General features: G+C 34.5%; 2 protein-coding genes across 3 annotated transcripts; both read left to right on the top strand.

Moving 5' to 3' along the window:
* Nucleotides 1–7,554: 7,554 nt before the first annotated feature.
* On the top strand, nt 7,555–10,365 carry s100b (S100 calcium binding protein, beta (neural)). The gene is made up of 3 exons (XM_008397368.3): nt 7,555–7,659; nt 8,826–8,970; nt 9,047–10,365. The coding sequence occupies exons 2-3, from the start codon at nt 8,833–8,835 to the stop codon at nt 9,191–9,193; spliced, it is 285 nt and encodes a 94-aa protein (XP_008395590.1). The 5' UTR covers nt 7,555–7,659; nt 8,826–8,832; the 3' UTR covers nt 9,194–10,365.
* Nucleotides 10,366–11,552: 1,187 nt separating this feature from the next.
* Nucleotides 11,553–14,838, top strand: gypc (glycophorin C (Gerbich blood group)). Of its 2 annotated transcripts, none has more exons than XM_008397355.2 (4): nt 11,553–11,709; nt 12,433–12,532; nt 13,732–13,773; nt 14,234–14,838. In XM_008397355.2, the coding sequence occupies exons 2-4, from the start codon at nt 12,439–12,441 to the stop codon at nt 14,428–14,430; spliced, it is 333 nt and encodes a 110-aa protein (XP_008395577.1). In that variant the 5' UTR covers nt 11,553–11,709; nt 12,433–12,438; the 3' UTR covers nt 14,431–14,838. The 2 variants fall into 2 exon arrangements, with proteins under 2 accessions (XP_008395577.1, XP_008395584.1); XM_008397362.3 differs by lacking the exon at nt 11,553–11,709 and adding an exon at nt 12,015–12,130.
* Nucleotides 14,839–18,015: the final 3,177 nt, after the last annotated feature.

An 18,015-nucleotide genomic window follows, 5' to 3' on the forward strand; every position in this document is an offset into this window, starting at 1 on the left:
CAATCATGAATCATTAAGGTTTTCTGCATGCAGTTTGCAGGCTCTCTTCATTCGTTTATGTGTATATTTTTCTCACATCTAAAATATCCAACAGGAAATTCAGCATGAGAAGTTGATATACCAATATAATACCGTAATTTTCCTTGGTGCTGTTTGGCTGTCCCCATAAGACTGAACATAATGAGTTACAGCTGCTGTGGTGCTGCTGAAACAGTTTCTACTGTGCATGTCAATGCATATTAAGGCATATTTGGTGCTTCAATTAATAAACCAGGCAGTTCTACGTGTTTTTAGATGATATTTTAAAGAGTTATTTGCTGTAAATGAGATCAGGGAGCTGCAGGAGCTAAAAGAATAGCTAAATCCAAAAATTATTCCCTCTATAAACTGTCTAAATTGATCCTTAAATGTTTTATATTTATGTTCCTGTACAAATTGACATTTTCATCTAAATTTCTTTAAATCTGCAATATTTGACCCAAAATTGTCTCAATGTTGCCCTCTATGGTTGTACGATGGTACTGCAGTTGAATTTTTCTATTGGTTACATTGGATTGTGCTTCTCCACTTCGCATGTGTGATTTAATTGCAATAATCACTGCAGTGTTTGAGAAGTGGAAAGGGAACACGGCAACACTCGCTTCTCGCTTCTGTAGAGGCAATTTCTGTTTTACTTGTTGTTGTCAAAGTCTCCAAAAACAGATAAAAACGTCTTGCTATACATTGTTGTTAGATGTTTTTTTTGTGCTTGTTTTGTTTGTTTTTTAAGAAATAAAGTTATAAATGAGAAACTGTTGTCATTATAACAAGATGCAAAAGTTATTTCCATACTCTGGCAGCTAAAGGTTTCCGTATAAGTATTTTGAAAAACGTTTTTATGATACAAAGAGTGAGCTGTTTGATGACAGTATTTTTACTACGCTGTAATTTGAGTCATTTTATTACTTACTTGAGTAAAATTTGGTGAACATAATCAGCTGGGTATATGAAGTGCTTGAAGCAGCCGTTGCTGACCCCAGAGTTCATCTCTGATTGGAAACCCAGACTGGTTTTGACGGACCTATTCATGCAGGTTGAATGGGAACTGTGTGAAGAGAGAAAAAGGGGAGCCTGCTATTCATCTTTTTATCAAGAATCCTCCATATCAGCGTTCCTCACTTTGCATCAGAATAAATGGACATCAAGCTTGTCAACCAGGTTGGTTATGGGAAAGAACACCAGGAATTTACTTGGGTGGAAATCTAAAAGAAATTCATTTAAAAACCAAACAGTTCTCAAAGCAAAGCTCAACATTGTGTTTGGATATATATGAATAAATTAAAAATGTAAAAAACATAAAACTCATCTACTTTTCAGTTAATAATTTATCAGTTTTCTAAAAGTGATGATTAGAGAGTGATGGAATGAAATGCTAGGATTTTTTTCAACTAACACAGAACTGCAAAAACCTGAACTCTGAATTATTTATCCAATCTTTGCAACATTTTCCATTTAGCATTTCTCTGCTGCCCTGTCAAGCTCTTCTGCTTATGCTGCACAACCTGTTCATCTCAAATTAGCTATTCATTGCTTCAGGATTGGAGGGCTGCATGTGTTTGGTCCTTATGCAGCATTTTCTGGGATTTACAGTTAAACCCTGATTGCATATTTGCATTTCAGGAGAGCGTACTTAATTCAGAGAAAGCTTTAAACGTCTGGGCAAATTGCTTCAAATTGTAATATATTTTATATTTCAGGGAGATTTCTTTAATCTCTAAATGAGGCTGGAGATGTAGACGAGCTGTTTGATAAGAGCAGCAGTATTTAAACATGTAAACCTCTGGATATTATTGCAATTTCAAAGCTTGATTGCTTTGAATAAATCACATATTGCCACCAGAGCTGCTTTTATAAAAAAAGAAATGAAGCTCAGTTGGAGGAGCCTTGTTATGTTTCTGTTTCCACAGCTTCCATTGCAGACAAGTCAGATTTAATTTTTGTTTACTTGTCATTTAATATTTTTTGAAGTTATTATCCTTTTACAGTCAGAATGTGGTCAGTTTGGGAAATCTTCTCATTGCCTCGGATGAGGCTAACGGCTAACTAGAGTCAAGTTAATGGCTAACTAAAGTCAAGCTAATGTCTGACGAGAGTCAAGCTAACGGCTGATGAGAGTCAAACTAACGACTAACTAGTGCAGCTAACGGCTAAGAAAAGTAAAGCTAATGGCTAGTGAGAGTCAAACTATCAGCTAACTAGAGTCAAGCTAACAGATAATGAGAGTCAAGCTATCGGCTAACTAGAGTCAAGCTATCGTCTAACTAGGGTCAAGTTAATGGATAACGAGAGTCAAGTTAACGGCTAACTGGAGTCAAGCTAACACGAACAGCAGTCAAGATAACGGATAATGAGAGTCAAACTAGGGTCTAGCTAACGCCTAAGGAGAGTCAAACTAATGGCTAAGTGAGTCAAGCTAATGGATAGGGAGAGTCAAGCTAATGGCTAACTGGAGTTTTTATATGTTTAGATGTTATTTTGACTTTAATTTGCTGCTAGCTTAACTCTGTTTAGAGTTTAAATTAAAATACTTTATTGATGTTTACCTGTTAGCTTGAGTTTGATTAACTATTAGCTTAAGTCTAAAGCCTGAATTTCTCTGATTTTTCTAAACTTAAATAGTTTTCCTGTCTACTGTAGGTAAAATACTGACTACTCAAAAATACACAACACGACATACCTTACGAATAATAACAATAACAAATATATCTTAAATTTAACCACACACATTCTATTTTTTAAAATGTAAAATATGATTAACATTGAAATCCATTGCAGATCATGTAATTACAGTTCTTATTTATTGACATTAAAATAAAAACACCATCACTCAGTCATTTTTAACACTATTAATCTAAAGTTACCCTGATCCTTTCATTTGTCTGAGACCTTCTCCCTATTAATCACAATGATCATCTTTGATTAATGAGGCTGCTGAGAAAGTCAGACATCTAGAGCGGCCACTTTCAGTGAAGCAATCATCTGTAAATTTACTGAGAGGAGCATTGTAAACCAGTGTTTGAGTCTTATAAAGTTTAAAACAAAACTGACAGATTTGTTAAGAAACATGCAAATATTTAAACTGATGACCAGATTACACCATTTTTTTTTTGAACTCTGACGTCCAGCTCGGTCCTAATCCCTAAAGATGGCAGCTGAGGTGCTGCAGCATCCATGTTCCAGCCGTCTTAAGAGTTTGAAGATTTGCTCTCTGACCTGTCGGCAGCTTAGTTCCACCATATGTTGTTGTTGTTGTTGTTTTGGATCACAGAAGAACAATTAGATCCTTGTGGCTTTCTGCAAATGTTGTGGGTGAAAATGCAGATTAATTGCAAAAACTGGAACAGAATCTCTCAATAAACATCAAAATAAGTCCAAGTAAAGATAATGCATTCAGATGAGACAAAAATACAGCTCACCTTGATGAGCTCACCTTATGAGCAAATAGCAGCATCCAGAGAGGTGGAAAAGTTGTATTTGGAGTTGCAAAGCCAATATTTAAGGACAATAAGATCCTTCGTAAGGGGAAAAAAATCCCACTTTCCTTTGATAAACACAAAGAAATCAGTTACTTAAGTTCAAACTCACATCTAGGAAAGACAAGTTTGCAAACTAGTTGACTGCCTACGATGGAGAATTAAGGTCAGACTAACAGATTTCTTTGTGAGATTAAAATTACAGATTATCGGTGCAAAAATTTTTAATTGAATTATTTTATAATGTTTGTTGTTGGGTGAATTGTTTCAGTGTGGGAGCAGGAAGCAGATATTTAGGCCAGCAGGTTTGTGTGTGTGTGTCGGGTGTGTGTGTGTTGAGGTCAGCAGCCTTTAATCCGATCGAGGGGGTGGTGAGAGTGCAAGCAGGGGAGGATTAGGGGATTAGGCAGAGATGCGACATGAGATGGCCAATCTGCAGCCACGGCCCGTCACGCGCTGGCTAGTCTGAGGTTGCCATGGTGACGGAGAAACGCAGACACAAAACAGAGCTGGTTGTTTCTACTAAAGCAGGAAGCTGAAACTCATTTAGCCGAGATAAAATGCAATTTAATGTGATCTGGTGAAACAAATGTATTTATTTTTTTATGCATAATGAACAAAGGAGTGAGTGGAAACAAATAACTGAAGTTATTTTCATCAATTTATACTTGAACAAACTATAAGAACATTAAATTTAAAACATTTCAATAGAAAAAAAAATCAATATAGTCAATTTAAATAAGCTTCAGTGGTTTTCAGTAAATTATCACTTAAAGCTGCAAAAATGTAAAAACTCAAGCATAAATTTGACTTGTTTGGATTGTGCTGATGTGTAGGTTCACTGAGTTAAAAGACGAAGGAAGGATTTCATGTCTCCTCTACCCCAGCCAGCCTTCACAAATCATCTGAGTGGGTGTTTTGATTTCAGCCGTAACTGTTTATGTTCTGCACAGCCCTGAATGTCTACAGGGAGAAAAACGACTGGACAGCATGAATCCTCCAGCAGCAGGAACTCCACAGAATAGTAATCAGACTCTAGAAAATCATTTAAAAAATCAAGCTTCTTGGCTTCTTGGTAGTAACTTTGAACATATTCTAATGTCTGCTAGTGCCCCCTTATGGTCAAAAGCTAAATCACACAAAATGACAACATAAGGGTAAAATCCAAATAATCAACAATAAAAATGTTGCAGAAACTTAACAAATGTTATCAAAAGTGGTAAAAAGTATGAAAAAGTCCACAAAAGTAGGAAGCAAAGATACAATAGAAAAATTCAATTAATTATTTAGAAAAGTCCAGTAGTGACAACCAAGTTTAGGCCACCAAACGATGAAAGAAAACGTTGAAATAACTTAAATCAGCCACAAAGTTTGTCAAAAATATTTCTCTAAATATTAAAAACAAAGAATACGCGAGCATAAAACAATGAACAAGAGCAAGACATGTAGTTAAAATGCATCCAAAACGATCTGCAAAAGCTATACGAACCGACCATAAATAAGATGTGGATGTCAAACTCTGTCATCTAGCGGTCAAAAGCAGAACAACACTTTAATTCCAGGAAGTAAAAATTTATTAAAAGAAAATACTTTGTTTATTTTCTAATACAGAATTTAACTGTTTTAACAGAAATTCAAGGTTTGCAAAAACTTTAATGCCTTTTTACAAACTTTTTGTTTTACAACAATCCATCCTGAGAGGAAAATTTCCCAACATGGGAAATTAATTTACTTCTCACTGAGTATTTCCAGTCATGCAATTTCAAATTACAGATTATTTATAGATTTCTCGGTTAAATATTTATTCTACAAACAATTAAAACTACTATATATGGCTATGTTTTAACAGAATTTAATCAGTTTTACAAAAACAAATTAGAAAAAGTCAGTATCCAATCTGTTTGATTTGATCATATTTAGTTGCAAAATAAACAAAAAAACTCGTAAAACTAACTCAGAGCGAAAATAGTTATCTATAAAATGATAAAAAATATATTTAAGAATTTTACTGTAAAGTTTTGTTCAACACGCTGCTGTCCCCTAATGGTAGAAACATATAACGCCTTTTCTATCGTTCGTAGAAGTTTTATTCTTTCTGTCAGACTCAAATAGCCTGCCCCATGTCCTCCAAAGATGTTGGTGAAAAGGCTGAAAGGTAAAAATGTTCTAATCTTAGAATAAAAAGCAAAACAACCCAAAACAGCAGCGGGCTTTGTCTGCCGGCCCGCTGGTGACTCAGCGGCCCGGTGGAGCTTTTTCCAGCCTGGCAGGAGATGCCAGCTGGCTGCTGTGGAGACGGTTGAGCTCATGGAGCCCGGCTGGCTCCCAGGAGGCCCCGGCTGTTTCCCAGGAGAGAAAATCCTGAAAGAGACACGAAACACAGAGGAACAAAGAGGAGCTGGAGCTGAAGGGTGTCAGGAGAAACTGGACTGAGCTGCCAGATAAGAAACAAACTTTAACAACCATATAGCAGCCAGCTGGCTATATATATATATATATATATATATATATATATATATATATATATATATATATATATATATATATATATATAATTCCAATATTCTATTTAAAAGAAAAATCAAACGTTTAAGTGAGTTAAAGTTAACAGATTCGCTCTGATTGTATCTCTTACTCTCAGCCAGACTAAACAGCAGCTAAAGTGAGACGCTGTAAACCAGTGGGCCTGAACGTGTGGCGCTGGTTTCCAGTAAGTTGGTCCAGTTTCCTGCACAGAGTCGGATTGTTTGAGGCAAACAATGAAGCGGCCGGCAGTTGTCTGCGTTCATCACCAAACAAAGACGCGTTTTGTTTGGAGAAGACAGCCAGATACCTGCTCTGTCACGATGCCCACACATCACCAGAAAGTCGATTTAACAGCTTCAAAATCCAGATTTACTGGGGAATATTTTCCCAGTTTGTGGAGTGAAACTTGTGGCTCTCGGGTTGTGTTTGTTTGCGCTCTGTGGGCGGTGGAGGGCACACGTCTGGCCAAGAGGAGCTGTGAAAAGAGCGACTTCATTAACATGCACAGCCAGCCACTTCCTGTGAAACCAGCCTTTGTGGCTCAAACACGACCAGGAGAACTGGATCAACCTGAGAGACGAGTCAAATAGACAGAAGAACTTTAAAAAATATGTTTTTGTTTTCATCAGAGTGAGTAAACAGTAATTAAAAGACAGCTAATTTGAACCGATTTCCTGAATTTTGGGAGATCGTTGATCGGCCAACTTCACAAAAGTTTAAAAGTCAACCTCTGTTCTCTTCTGTTGGCAGAAAACCCAAAAACTCAGCACTACTTCAACATATTTATACTCAGCTAAAAGTAAAATTACCAAGTTAAAGTGAAAACTATTTGGTAAAAAGTCTAATCAAGCACTGAATCAGATGGACTAAAGTATAAAGTTTGGTATTTTATGGACAAAGTAACAAAAAATAACAAAATTAGGCCAAAAAATGTTTTCTAAATCAGTTTATTTCAATAAAAATATAATAAAACTTTAACAGAAACTGCAGATGTGTGTCTGTGTTTGGTGAATTTTTGATTAAAACATGTTTGTTTTTCATTCAGTGGGTAGAAAACCTGAAATTTTACTCAAGTAAAACCAGAAATTCTTCATAATAAAATTACTACAGTAAAAGTATAAAGAACAGCATATTAATAATACTCATAAAAGTACATTTTTCCCAAAAAGTTACAAGTAAATGTAACTAGTTAGTACCCAGAGTGGTTTGACTGTTAGCCCCGCCCACCAGGTCATGTCTGCATGTTGACAGGTAACGATAGTCGCCCCTCTGTTACCAACCAAACAATGTTTTTTGCTGTAGTTTTGACATTTCAGACAAAAAAGAAATATCATCAGATAAAATTTGAAGTGGCTGGTCAGGTTTTTAAAAGATCAATAATCGATGATCGGCCAGAAAACTGCGATCGGTGCGTCTTTGCTGCTGAGGTCTAAACACAAACGTCTCTGACAGAAAGCTGAGTCTGTCTCTGCAGAGGCAGTGGAGTGAGGGGAGGCGTTGGGCTGTGATAGGTCAGCGGTTTGACAGACAGCATGGCTGACCTCAGGTCTGTATAAAGCCTGCAGCGCAGCGGCAGCCTCCACTGTCTGGAAACGCAGCGTCAGTTTGCATCTGAACTACGGTAAGCACAAGAAATCTTAAACTGCAAAAGACTGGAATCATATTCAGAATAAATGTCTTGTAAAGCAGCAAAATAATGTTAGATACTTTAAAATATATTCAAACTTCAAGGTCTTAAAGACAGTTTAAGTTAATGTTCTGTTTATTCTCCAAGGCTAGTTTTTTTTTAACCCAAACTTTTACTTTTTTTTACTTTAATTTGTTTAAATATGAGAGTTTTTCTGTCTCTCCTTCTGTTTCTACTCTTTTTTTATTCATCTTTGGTGAAGACAGTCACTGCTCTGCAATGAGTTCAAAACAATTATTTTTAAAGTATTATTTATTATTTTTACTTTGTATCAAATTTAATGATATCATATTGTATCAAATTATCACATAACATGATATTTGTTACATTACATCATGAAATTATCTTATTGTAAACCAACATGTCATATTGTATACTTTTGGTTTTTATTGTATCATAAATCAAATATCATATTGTGTCAAATTAAAATAAACATTGTGTGGTATTGCACTTTATTATAATTGTAATGTAATGTTCTATCATATTCTATTGTATTACATTGTACCAGATTAATATGTTATATTGTATTAATATAATGTTTCACTGTTTTCATTGTACAAAGCTATTACTTTTGTATTTCTATTACATTTTATTAAATTATATAAATTGGACTGCATACAGTTCAGTATTATATTGTACTGGACTGCGACGCATGATATCATATTGTACAAAATTGTAAAATAATAACCTTATTATTTTATACCATATTATATTGTCTCATTTATGTGATATTTTATTTTTCATAACAGAAAACATTACATTAAAACATTTATTTATCATGTTTGTATTTTACTACAATTTATTGTAGAAAATAATACATTACTGTGTAATCAATTAGTATTAGATTATATTGTATCATATTCTTGTATATCCTGTATCGAAACATTTTGTAACATTGCATCATATTCTATTGTACTTGAGAATATTATATCTTATTGAATCAAATAATATCAAATATATACAATGTGTAACCCAACTATAACTTATGCCTGAAAAAAAGTGGTGTCGTATATATTAATATATAACATATAAATACAGATTAATCCTGATAACTTTGAAAAGTTTAACAGTTTTTCTTGCTTTCTTTCTCTGTGTTGAAGGTCAACGATGACTGACCTTGAGACCTCAATAGCCACCATCATCGCCGTTTTCCAGAAATACTCAGAGAGAGAAGGAGACAAGCACAAACTGAAGAAGAGCGAGTTGAAGGACCTTCTTCACGACGAGCTGCCAGACCTGATGGCGGTGAGACTAACTGTTGCTTTCATTCTAAGAGCTGAAACAAGAGCAGGCTCCTGACCTCTGACCTCTGACCTTGCAGCACGTCAAAGACCAGTCAACGTTGGACGGCCTGATGGAGAGTCTGGACGCGGACGGTGACTCCGAGTGTAACTTCCAGGAGTTCATGACATTCGTCTCCGTGGTTACCGTCTGTTGCCACGAGTTCTTCGAGCACGAGGAAGAGTGAGGAGGGCGAGACGAAGAGGAGCGACAGCGAAATATAGAGAAATAGAAACCTAGCAACACACAAACTGAGAGGCGTCGCACGGAGGAAACACATTTAGCTTCCAGCACAAGTAGCAACTAATAAAATGGAGAAGTTAAAACTTTACAACAATAACAGTAATTTTATCTTTAGTAGTTTTAGTCATTGTTTAGTTTGAAAGCAACTACACCACATTCAGAAGAAAAAAGTAAAAATATTTTGGAAATGTTTCCAAATTTGACCAATATTTGTCATATAAAACTTGAGTTTTTTTCCCCTGGTTTTCAGCTTATAAAAGCTACTTTGATAACTTTGCTTCTTTTCAGCTGTTGGAAGAGATTAATTAAATATAGATTCATAATTTAGCTAGCTGTTACTTTGGAAATGCCAGGATGTTAGCATACAGCTATTAAGGTTTAATGAAAGTATTTGAAATTTCAGTTTGACTTTCCTCATTTGTGCTATTCTTCTGAAAAATGTAGTAAAGACAGATTATTTTTTTCCAGCTGTGTTTTGTTCCCATGAAAATTAATGTAAAAGAGACGATTTTATTATTTAAGTGGCTTGGAAAGTTGGTGTAATTGAATAGTTTATGGTTTTACTCTTAAATTCAAATATACTGGAAACTGAATGAATCAATTCAGCTCAATGTTATGAAGTTGGACCAAAGGCAGATTATTAAAATATCTTAATGATATTCTATGGAGAGTTGTTTCATTCAAAATCAATAAATAAATGTTACATGTCACACGTTACAGCCTCATGCTATAAAAATAAAAGTACATGAAATACACAAAGTAGCTTTACAAAATAAAACTATGAAATAAACAAACAATGAATATGAACAAGATACAATGAACAAACAATGAACAAGAATACTTCATCAAATACATTCTGAAATAAATAAATAACCGAATCAATAAATAAATAAAACTGTGATTGACAAAAGAAGTTTCCAATATAAAACAATATATTTATTTTGTTTTTATTTCATGGGGACATCTATTTATTTGATGAAGTATTCTTAATTATTTATCAATAAAAGTATTTTTTTGTTATTTTTTGTTAAACGGCTTCTCTGGATTTGTTATTTTTCTTGATTCTTCCTGCAGTTTCTACTTTTCATTCTTTATTAAAGCACCATGTTTAATTAATTCCATGTTTTTATCTGTTTTATGTTTAAGCTGATGTTTTACTGGGAAGAAATGACTACAGATTGAATTTTTATGCATTAATACTGCGGTCATGAGCCTGAGCATCATAAATGAACATTTCTTTTATTCATCTGAAAGAACAGAACTCAATATTGTAGGGATCAGGATTGTAAAAGTAAGGTACAATAACAATTCAAGATAGATGAAAAAATAAAAATAAAACCCTAAATTATGCTAATATTTACCAGAGTTTGGTAGGAAGTAGTTATATTTACATTTACTTGAGCAACTCTTTTTTTTAAAATATACATTTAGAAGTATTTTTACTCTGCTGTACTTTTTGCTTTTACTTCAGTAATTTTATTATGAAGTACTTCTACTCTTATTTGAGTAAAATTTCTGGATTTTCTACCCACTGAATGAAAAACAAACATGTTTTAACCAAATATCCACCAGACACAGGCACACAGCTGCAGTTTTTGTTAAAGTTTAATACGTTTTAAATTGAAAGAAACTGATCTGAAAAAAAAAACTTTTCTGACTGATTCTGTTATTTTTGTTACTTACATGAATTATTGTCATTTTCTAATTAACTTTATATTTTGGCTCACCTAATGATGTAGTTTTTAAATATTAAATGGCTGATCATTTGATCAGTTACTCAGTACTTGAGCAGATATTTTGCCAAATACCTTTTTACACTTGAATAATTTCTTACATTACTTTTTTTTACTTTTACTTGAGTAAAAATATGTTGAAGTTCTGCTACTCTTACTTGAGTACAATTTTTGTGCTCTGAAATTTACCATAAAATGCTCAGACGTTTCTTTGGCATCTACATTTAATTCAACTGGTGGTCAAAAGTTGCTTTATTCCAAGTTTAATCTCTTTCTTGCAGTCAATATCGCTGCAGTTTGACTTCAGGAAAATATGTTGCAGAAACATGAAATGAAATACCTTTTCTCCTGGGAATGTTTGAAAAGAAACAGCATTTCATTACATTTTCTTTTAAGGAAAATGCTATGATTTTTAAAGATGTATTGTCTTTGAAAGAAAATACAATAATTAATGCTGCATTAATTAATGCTGCATTAATGCAGCAATAATCTGCATTAATGCTGCAGATTAATAAACAAGGATGATGCAAGAAAGCTGTGAGCTGCAGAGTTGGAGACATCTGCAGGCTGTTTAGCATCACAGAGGTGGAGTCAGAGCAGCAATTGGCCGGATCTGGACCCCAGGGAGCAACACCACACCCAGCTGAGAGTCTGAGGGTCCAAAACATTTTCTTCTCCTTCTCTGTTTCTTCTTATTGGATCTTAAACTGCTGCAACCTGTTCAATAGTAAGTTCATGGCTTCGTTTTCTATTTGCGTCACATTCTTTGTTGATGTTTTGAACTAATTGCTAACAGTTTTAGCTTTGGTTTTCATCACTTATTACAAGAAAGTGATTATTATTCTTAAATATGTTGATAAAGTAAAAATGTTATTCTTATATACTTATATTTAAGACTTCTACTGTTATCTTAATGTCAAGACTTGATAGAAAATAACAGCTTTCAGACTGAGGCTCATTTGTTTGTTTTTCTCCTAATGTTCTGCAGCTGTGTCAGAGTTAAGTGAAGCATGACTCTCATTGTGACAAACATCAACGCTCTCAGTTAACCTTACTGTCTCTCTCTAGGGTTCATGACTCAGGAAATGAAAAACACTAAATTCTTTTAATAGACTGGATTGTTCCATGATCTTTTGCACACTAAGCAGGTTTGCAAGAGTTTTATTTTCAGGCAACAAAAATGAACATCTACATTAGCTTTTTATTCTTACATAAATTTGGAGGTTTGCATGCAAAAATATATAAATATCTGATAAATTTAGTGCAAAACAAGGTCAGGTTTTCTTGCAACAGCTGCAAAACAAGAGCAAAGATATGAAGGAAATCAACAAATATGATTTCTTTATTAACTTAATTTCATTAAAAAGGAAATGGTTTTAATTTACTTTATTTTAATAGGAAATATTTTTTTCCCATCAAACTGACTAAAATCTGTTTATTTCGTCTCCAGGTCAAGATGAACTCTTACTCGACTCCCTCTCCTCTGACTCAAGCATCAACTGATGCTTATTCAACTGTTTCAGATCTTGTGACCAAGATCGGAAAAAAAGGTGTGTCCATCTCCTTACAGACTGCATCATCTGTCACATTTAATAAAACTGAGAATTTAAGAGTGTGAACGGCTTCTGTCTATTTTGAGTGCAAGTCAATGTAAAAATGATATTTAAGTATGATTAGTTGTTCTTTGTTAACCTTTGGATAGTTTTCTTCAGGTGTTGCTGCCCATATGTCAAAATAAATAAATGCGGATTATTGACAGCAAAGTAGCTGCAGAACATCTACAGGAATAATTTGACATGTTTACTTGTAAAACTAGTGCAAATAGAAATTAACTAGGAAAATCCTGAAATTAAACCACAATAACGGCAAAGGATATAATGAAATACAGAAAAGAGAAAGGATTTGCCTTTTAGAAAGCTGCAATATTTTAACTGGAAAATGTTTTAACTTAATTTTCCAGTCAAATCTCAGTGCTTATTTATGACGACACAGATTGTCACAGAGTTAAACACGTCATAGTAACCAGAATATCCTTTATTTCTGACATGTAACTGTTGAGCTAACCAATGCTAAGCTAATTATTAGTCAAATAAAACCTAAAATCTGTTCAGCTAATAGTGCACTGAAAAGTGATGCAAGAGTTAAATGCCTATAAATAAAAATCTGTTTCCATCTACAAATCTAAAAGTGGCTAAACTAAAATCCAAGCATTGACTAGCTAAATGGTCTTAAGCTAAAAGTTGATAATCTAATTGCTACTAAACTGAACTTCATTTAGCATTTAAAGCACAATAACTTTATCTCTTTAAATGCATTTATATGCTCTCAATATAAAATTTATTAAAATGAAAATGCTGCTAAATTAAAAGATGCTAATTCCTGCTAACCGTTTAGCATTTAACAATCAGAATAATTTGAGCTCTTCAAATGCAGTTAATGCATACGATGTGGTCACAGCAGGGAGTGTCTTATCAGCGTTATACTTCTGGGGCGTGTCGCTGTGGAGATGAGTGTCAAAACACTGATAGCAGCTGGCGGCGGTTTCCACAGCAGGGGGCAACGGGCCCCAGCGAAATAATATATATAAAAAACCAAAAATGTGAAATAAATAACATTGTATTAGATGTTTTTTATGTTGATGGTTTAATGTTTAGATTATGACTACGGTAAAAACTATTTCATTGGAAGTAGCATTTATTCTGAAAATGATATTTTGAATCTACGGTGAGTAAATGTTGTGTTTTTACAGATATCTACAGCAGCACAGAGGATTTAGCTGCCTTAATCGGAGGTGAGAAATTTTTACTTTTGCTTTGGTTCCACTTTCTGAAATGTTGAAGCATAAAAAAATTAATTTTGCCTTTGCACTTATGCAAATATTGATGCAATTTTAAAAAGCTAATTCTTCTTAAATATAGATGAAGATATAACTTATCATAATCTGTAAATACATTTCTTTTCTGATGCAACCATGATGTAATCCGAGTGGAGTTATGACTCGTCTCTGCTGGAATAAATCAAACTCTTGGTTCAATCTGATATCCAGTCCATCTGATCATATTGGATTTTTAGCATTCAGTTAGTTTTATACCAGGTTTGATGCTTTATCAGGCAAAATTTTATACATTTCTTTAGAAAAAAACATGAAATTTTTCCTCTGTTCTCATGTTTGTAAAATAAAATGTAAGAGACAAATGTGTTAAGAATTCAACACTGATGGGCTTCAATATTTACCGTCTGTTTCCTTGCAGGTATCATTACTGTGGTGCTGCTGGTCTTCCTCTGCACCATCGCCGTTTTGTTGTGGTGTCTGTCCAGACAAAAAGGCTCGTATGTCACCAACGAGACGGAGGATGACGAAGAGGAAGACAACGAAGATGATGAGTCTGTCGGCTCCGATGTGGCGCTTCAGTCCAAAGAACCTCTAAAGACGGACAAAGAGGACTGAAGGGGACAAAACATAACTTCAATTTAAGGACTACTGAGATTCATTTTTTTTAAAAATAAAAGCAGAAAGATAAGAAAATATTTTAGCATTTTTTTAAATAGGCAGCTTATTTTGTAAACCAGTAATTGTGCATCAACCCCTATAAGACATAACTGATTGTACGTCATTTTCTTCAGTTGTAATTTGTTGATTGATTCACTGTGCAAATTTACTATTTTATTACTTTTTACTCAACAAGTTCACTTAGAGTAAATCTTGTATTTGAATGGGTTAGTTTGAGACTTATTTGGTTCTCCAGGACAGCAACTTGAAGGAATCTTTTTTACAGGAACAACAGAGATAAATTGTGTGTAAATGCCAGGAATGAGATAAAATGCTACAGAACTTGGATAAAGTAAATCTGGGAAATGGTTCTCTGATCATTTTTATATATTGTTTTTATACACTGTTTTCTTGATTTTAAAAAATTATTTTAAAACAAAATATGTAAAATTGGTGTGTGACTGTTTTATTGGTGACACAGAAAAAGAAAGGAGTGAACACTTTCCCTACAAATATCTATAAAAGAAATATTTCCACTCAGACATTTTTTCTCGTCTGAATTCACAGCAAAGTTTTCTCAGATAATATCAGGAATAAAAAAGATGCAAAATGTTAGCATTTTAATGGAGTAAATGAATAACCTTACAGTAGAGGTTTGCAATACTGCACACTTATAGATCCAATATCAAGTAAATACAGAACCAGTATCACCAATGTAGATTATATTGGAAATAGCATCAAACTGTGTACCCTTTGCCGTTTTTGCGTTTTTTTTTTCTTCAAAATGTTTTGCTGAATACTAGGACAGAATTTGGACAAAGTTAATAATTGTTTGCAAAAGCGTTAAAATATTACTGTGAATATTGTGTGAATATTTTCCTGCATAAACAAAGTGCAAAAATTTTATTATTTGAGAACAAATGGAAACAAAATCTTCTGAGGTTGAAATGAGAAACACTTCAACAAACAACCAACAATACCTCAACATTGAAAAGGTGGATTTATTTAAATAAGACAGTTTAGTCAAACACAGTAAACTAAAAGTCAGTTTCAGCTGAATTTGGATTCAGATAGATCAAGGAGAAACTGACAAGAACCGGCTGAAACAACAAAAATAAAAAAATTATTTTCCAATATAAGATCAAAATGGTCCCACACTGCGGAAACATTTCCTTTGAAGCTGGTCCATAGTTGACGCTGTAAAAGATCAAGAATTATTTTGGCAAATGCTTTTGACAGATTGACAGATTTGCTTCCTTATAAACACAGTTTGGCACGTTAATGTCATTTCGAAACAGTTCCTGTGTCGGTCACGTGACTTGTTGAAACCAATACGCGCACCGACACGGGTTTTGGTCTGGGGGCTTGACACATGCGCCGACGCATCGATGTTACCAGACCCATCACTGCAATGTGTACATCTGACACATTGAAGGTGAGGTTTGACACAATATATTAACTTCAGATTAGATTTACGAGGCTGGACAATGACATTACACCAATAACAAATAGTTCAGCTTTAGCTTAGCTTTAATTTTATCTCTGTAGGTTTTACTGCAGAGGTCTGTTACTTTAAACCTTTTCTTATCATAAGCAGTTTCTCCCCTTGTTCCTAATATTTTCTTGTTTTAGCAGAATGAAAAGTTAATAAAGAAGAAACTCTTGAATATCCTGGGCAATTTGACAGATGAAGATTTTGAGAAATTTAAGTGGCTCTTAAAGAATGAATCACTGGACAGATCCTCACCAATCAAAGAGGCAGACCTGAAAAATGCAAAGAGATGGAATGTTGTGTATTTGATATTGTGCCGCTTCAGATATGAAGCGGCACATATGATATATGAAGAAGCTTTGGAGATGACATAGACAGTTTTAAAGGATATGGGCCAGAACAACCTAGTGGAGTCATTAGAAAACTGGGCCTGTAAACTCCAAGATCCTTGGAGTCCTCTCAAAGTGCTTCCATCATAGCCTAAAAATTCCTGTCAATCAGTCAGGATTGCTAAAGAGTGATTCAATAATCAGTGTACTGTTATTAGCAATTATTGACATAAGGTACGATTTTATGATAGAGCTACATCCTTCTAGAAAATTTCATCCATGCATTGATAACTGCAACAGTGTCTCAGGTCTGCTTAAAAAAATTGATCGTCCAGCTGCAGTTTTTATTCTCCACACATCTGGAACAAACTGCCAGAAAACTGCCAGAAACACTGAGTTTCTCTAAATTAAGGTTAAAACCCATTTACTTTAGCGTTGCCTTTAATTAAAAACGACTGGAACATTAATATATTTGATGATCATTCTTGATGATTTTGCTGATGGGATATGACAAAATGTAATGTTATGTTTTGATAATTTAGGGTGAATTATCAAGGCTGAACAAGGCTGAACTGCCTTGTTGCTCAAACGTGTTGTGCAAATAAACTCGACTAATCTGCGACCAGCGATGCTCAAATGATTAAATTGAGCTTCATGCGATGTTGATCTGTCACGTACGGAAGCGCATTGCTATCACGCAGGAAAAAAAAAATTCGAGCGCTATCACGTTATAACGTGATACGTATCTTGTTAAAACGTGATACATATCACGTTATAACGTGATACTATCTTGTTAAAACGTGATACATATCTTGTTAAAACGTGATATGTATCTTGTTAAAACGTGATAGTTATCTTGTTAAAACGTGATATGTATCTAGCTGTGGCGGCGTTCCTGACTGTCTGGATCGAAGCTGGAGTTGGCTTCCGTTTGTAGCTTCTGATTCGGGAAATGGCTAAAGAGCAATTAGAACGGAGGCTCAGATGTATTTGCTGAACATTTTCTGTAAAACATTTTTATTGAACAGTACAATAGGTGCATAACGGCAACGGCTGTTCGTAACCAAGCAACCAAAATAAACAGAAGGCTAGATAGTGGCAAAAGACAAAAAATTAGATCCTGTTAAGCATACTTCAAAATAAAAGACTTCCTCTCTCTTCCCTTTTGTCAAAATAAATCATAAATAAAGCTTTGAATTTAATTATTTTTCACATCACCTTTTTGTAATTATGTACAATCAAGTTACATTCAGTAAATAATAATAAGCATTTAAATTATACTTAACATATGACTGTAATTAAGTAACGCCGTCCATTTTCTTTACACCCTTGTATGTTAGTGGGCTCGGGAGGGGTGTTGGTGCCTATCTCCAGCTGACATTCTGGGCGAGAGACGAGGTACACCCTGGACAGGTCGCCAGTCTGTCGCAGGGCAACAAAGAGATACACACACACACACACACACACACACACACACACACACACCTAGGGACAATTTGGAGAGGCCATTTAACCTGACAGTCATGTTTTTGGACTGTGGGAGGAAACCGGAGTACCCAGAGAAAACCCACGCATGCACAGGGAGAACATGCAAACTCCATACAGAAAGACCCGTGCCAGGAATTGAACCCAGAACCTTCTTGCTGCAAGGCATCAGCTCTACCAACTACACCACTGTGCAGCCCTGTAAATAAGTAACTAATCATGGAATTAGATTTAACA

The sequence above is a fragment of the Poecilia reticulata genome, chromosome 2 (genome assembly GCF_904066995.2).
Source record: "Poecilia reticulata chromosome 2, P_reticulata-male-v2, whole genome shotgun sequence".
Lineage (NCBI taxonomy): Eukaryota > Metazoa > Chordata > Actinopteri > Cyprinodontiformes > Poeciliidae > Poecilia > Poecilia reticulata.